This window comes from Hirundo rustica, chromosome 5 (assembly GCF_015227805.2).
Source record: "Hirundo rustica isolate bHirRus1 chromosome 5, bHirRus1.pri.v3, whole genome shotgun sequence".
Lineage (NCBI taxonomy): Eukaryota > Metazoa > Chordata > Aves > Passeriformes > Hirundinidae > Hirundo > Hirundo rustica.
Genome location: NC_053454.1, coordinates 22,545,594 through 22,550,118, shown reverse-complemented (window position 1 = coordinate 22,550,118; position 4,525 = coordinate 22,545,594). Strand labels below are relative to the sequence as shown.

The 4,525-nt window shown below is 44.4% G+C and overlaps 1 protein-coding gene across 1 annotated transcript; it reads left to right on the top strand.

Annotated features, from left to right (window-relative positions):
• Positions 1 to 1,649: 1,649 nt before the first annotated feature.
• On the top strand, positions 1,650 to 4,055 carry LOC120752934 (toll-like receptor 6). Its single transcript, XM_040064754.1, has one exon. It carries the CDS (start codon positions 1,650 to 1,652, stop codon positions 4,053 to 4,055), a length of 2,406 nt encoding a protein of 801 aa, XP_039920688.1.
• The last annotated feature ends 470 nt before the right edge of the window (positions 4,056 to 4,525 follow it).

Genomic DNA, 4,525 nt, shown 5'->3' with positions numbered 1-4,525 from the left:
GGAAGAGATCACTCACCCATTACTGTCACAGTCAAAACAGACTCAACCTGGGAAATTAATTTTATTTATTACAGTTTAGTCAGAGTAGGATAGTGAGAAAAAACCAAATCCCAGAACACCTTCCTCTCAGAGCTCCCTTGTTCTCTGGGCTCAGCTTCACTTCTGAGCGCACTACCTCTTCTCCCAGTGGCACAGGGGATCAGGGAATGGGGGCTGTGGTCTGTTCATCGCTTGTTATTTCCCACTTCTTCCTCTTCACTCTATTCCTCTGCTCCATTCTTAGGTCCTGTCCACTAGAGATATTTCTCCACAAAGTTCTCCAGTGTGAGTCCATCCCACTGGCTGCAGTTGTTCAAGAACTCTTCAGCATGAATCCCTTCCATGGGGCACAGTCCTTCAGGCATAGGCTGCTCCAGCATGGGTCCTCCATGAAGTGAAGCCCTGTCAGCAAACCTGCTCCAGAGGGGGCTCCTCTCTCCACAGGACCACAGGTCCTGCCAGGAGCCCGCTCCAGCATGAGCTTCCCATGAGGTCACAGCCTCCTTCAGGCATCTACATGCTCCGGCATGGGGTCTTCCATGGCTGCAGGTGGATCTCTGCTCCATCATAGACCTCCATGGGCTGAGGGGACACAGCTGTCTCACCACGGGCTGCAGAGGAACCTCTGCTCCAGCACCTGGGACACCTCCTCCCCCTCCCTCTGCACTGACGTTGGTGTCTGCAGAGCTGTTTCTCCCATATATTCTCACTCCCCTTTCCCAGCTGCAGTTGCTGTTCCCCAGGTCTTTTTCCCCCTTCTTCACCATGTTATCCCAGAGTCACTACTAATGTTATGGATGAGCTTGGCCTTGAATCCAGCTGCTACTGGCTCTGTTGAACACAGAGGAAGTTTCTGGCAGCTTCTCATAGAAACCAAACCTGTAGTCCCCCTGCTACCAAAACCTCACCATGCCAACCCAATACAATGGACAGTGTAATTCCTCCTCAAAATTCTTAGCTTACTGGAAAAATGGACTCATGTCTTTGTGCTATAGCAAGGACAAAGCTGATAATCTGACCCTGAGATGGTGCATGGCAATGTCCAGGGTCTTTGGGGTATGAAGAAAAATATCCTTTGAGTGAAAAGGTTGCTTTTGCACCAGTTGCTATGAGGGTGTTTTATTGGAGTTTGTTCCCAAATGTGCATGAGCTTGGGATGTATAGAAACAGCAGATGGGTGGGTTGTTTTGTTTTCCTTTATTCATAAATGCATTGATGTCAGTTTGTACCTATTTTGTATTTTTTCATGATTGTTAAGTAATTTGTATTTCTTAACATCTATGTGTTTTTAACATACCAGTAGCATCCTGCCCATTATAAGAGAAGTAATTTATATTTGACTGAGTCAATAATTAGGGTTAAAGAATGGGAGTGATGACGATTGATAAGAACTGAAAACAAGAGTATGTAAAAATAATTTCTTATTACATAGATTTTATATGGAATTTTATTTTCACAATAGAAAAGTAACTTCAACCTTTAAACAGCTTCATTAAATTTCATGTATTTTTTTTCACAGGGCTGGACTCATCAGTGAGACATATTGAACAGAAAACATGTTTCTGTAAAGAACACAAAAAAAACCCACCAAGAAAAAGCTGGATATCATAATGAGATCTCTCACAAATATCTATGTTTTTACTTGTGCCTTTACATTCACACTGTGGCATAATATCCAGCCAACTGTAGGAGATGAATTTATTGCAAATTATTCAAGCAGTTTGCTAACTAATGTTCCAAAAAACATTCCAGTCTGTACTCAAGTATTAGATTTCTCACATAATAGGATATCTGGACTTAGTATCTCAGAATTTATTTATCTTTCTGACCTTCAAGTATTGAATCTTTCTTATAATCTAATTACCGTACTTGACTTTAGTGTCTTTATTTTTAATGAAAATTTAGAATACTTAGATTTATCTCATAATAACATTTCAAAAGTTCACTGTCTAACTCTTGCATGTCTTAGACATTTAGATCTTTCTTTCAATAAGTTTACTGCCCCGCCCATCTGTCAGGAATTTGGGAACATGTTTAATTTGGAGTACCTTGGATTCAGTGCTACGATGATACGAAGGTCAGACTTCAGGTATATCAAACATTTGCAGCTGCACACTGTCTTCCTCACCTTGGGAAACTTTTCACTGTATGAGCCTCAGAGTCTGACAGTCTTGACTACAAGGAACCTCCACATTGCTTTTGCAGCAAACCAAAACTTCATTTTTCCCCTCTTGTACGATGGAATGAGTACTTCAGAAAACTTAAAAATAGTTAACTTAAGATATACCTTGAGCTACAAAGATTTCCCCTCTCCACCTTTAATGCTTTTGAAGCAAATCAAGACAACAGCTCTCACGCTTGATGCTGTGGATTTACAATGGGCTATCATCCTGCAAATTTTCATCCTAATCTGGTATTCACCTGTGGAACTTCTGACTGTGAGAAATTTGACTTTTCGGGGACCACTGAAGGAGCCGACTGGATATGCATTTCTACCCCTATTAAGCTCTGTGGAACAATTAATCTCTTTGGATGGCTCCATGAAAGCATTAACTTTGGAGCATGTTCGTAATAAGGTTTATTATTTCAACCAAGAGATTCTATATAGACAGTTTTCAGAGATGAATATTGCCAATTTGACAATAAATGATGCATACATGCCACACATGCTTTGCCCAAATAGAACAAGCTCATTTCAATATTTAAACTTTTCTCACAATGCCCTGACAGATGAGTTGTTCCAGAATTGTGGCACTCTCATGGATCTGAAATTACTTATATTGCAGAAGAATAAATTTGAGAGCCTTCGCAAGGTAAGCTTCATGACCAGCCGTATGAAGTCACTGAAATACCTGGACATGAGCAACAACCTGCTGCGCCACGATGGAGCTGACGTGCGATGCCAGTGGGCCGAGTCTCTGTCAGAGCTGGACCTGTCCTCCAATCAGCTGGCCGACGCCGTGTTTGAGTGCCTGCCAGCCAACGTCAAAAAACTCAGCCTACAAAACAATCAGATCAGCAACGTCCCCAGGGGGGTGGCCGCGCTGAAATCCTTGGAAGAGCTGAACCTGGCGTCGAACAGGCTGGCTGACCTGCCGGGGTGCAGTGGCTTTGCATCCCTGCAGTTCCTGAACGTAGAGATGAATTCCATCCTCACTCCATCTGCTGACTTCTTCCAGAGCTGCCCGAGGGTCAGGGAGCTGCAGGCCGGGCACAACCCGTTCAAGTGTTCCTGTGAGCTGCAAGCCTTTATCGGCCTGGAGAGGCAGTCGGGGGGGAAGCTGTTTGGCTGGCCGGCGGCGTACGTGTGCGAGTACCCGGAAGGCTTGCGAGGAACGGAGCTCAAGGACTTCCACCTGAGCCAACTGGCTTGCAACACGACGCTCCTGCTTGTGACAGCTCTGCTGCTGACGCTGGTGCTGGTGGCTGCGGTGGCCTTTCTGTGCATCTACCTGGATGTGCCGTGGTACGTGCGGATGACGTGGCAGTGGACGCAGACCAAGCGCAGAGCTTGGCACAACCCCCCCGGAGATCAGGGGCCCGTTCTGCAATTTCACGCCTTCATTTCCTACAGCGAGCGCGATTCGCTGTGGGTGAAGAACGAGCTGATCCCCAACCTGGAGAAGGGGGAGGGCTGCGTACGGCTGTGCCAGCACGAGAGAAACTTTATGCCTGGCAAGAGCATTGTGGAGAACATCATTAACTGCATTGAGAAGAGCTACAAGTCGATCTTCGTGCTGTCTCCCAACTTTGTGCAGAGTGAGTGGTGTCACTATGAGCTGTACTTTGCCCATCACAAGTTATTCAGCGAGAATTCCAACAGCTTAATCCTCGTTTTACTGGAGCCAATCCCTCCGTACCTTATTCCTGCCAGGTATCACAAGCTGAAAGCTCTCATGGCAAAGCGCACCTACCTGGAGTGGCCGAAGGAGAGGAGCAAGCGTGCCCTATTCTGGGCTAACCTGAGGGCAGCCATTAGCATTAACCTGCCAATATCCAGTGAAGCAGATGAATAGGAGAGTGATGCTATACCTACTAGTAGTATAAGTATGTGAATTACTGACCTGATTGTTTTACATTAAACTCTGTTAATAGTTTTTTCTATTTTCTTACCATATTCACAGTTTGTTGCAAAATGTGGTACCTATAGAAATTGCTATTGCTTATTTGAGCCATCCAAGTGATCAGAAGTCATCTAGCTGCCCATCGTCAACAAAAAGAATGAGAGTAATTTTCATAGTGATTGACCTTATTTTTCAGTTGCATTTATTTTGGACTTTTCCCATGGAAAGCTCCATTTGGAAGTAACAAGAATAGTGGTTGGTTTGGTATCATCGGGCTGCCAAGGCATACATTTAATCTTTGCTCTAACATGAATGTTGTGAGGTTAAGATTGTAGGGATCTGCTTTCTTGGTTTAATGAAATAACTCAAAGGAGAAAACTCTTGTTTGAATCCCATCCAGTACATTGGTATAGTAGATGTAA

Bases quoted from the DNA above. Each gene is read 5' to 3' on its own strand.
- LOC120752934 (XM_040064754.1), top strand. From the start codon at position 1,650: ATGAGATCTCTCACAAATATCTATGTTTTTACTTGTGCCTTTACATTC.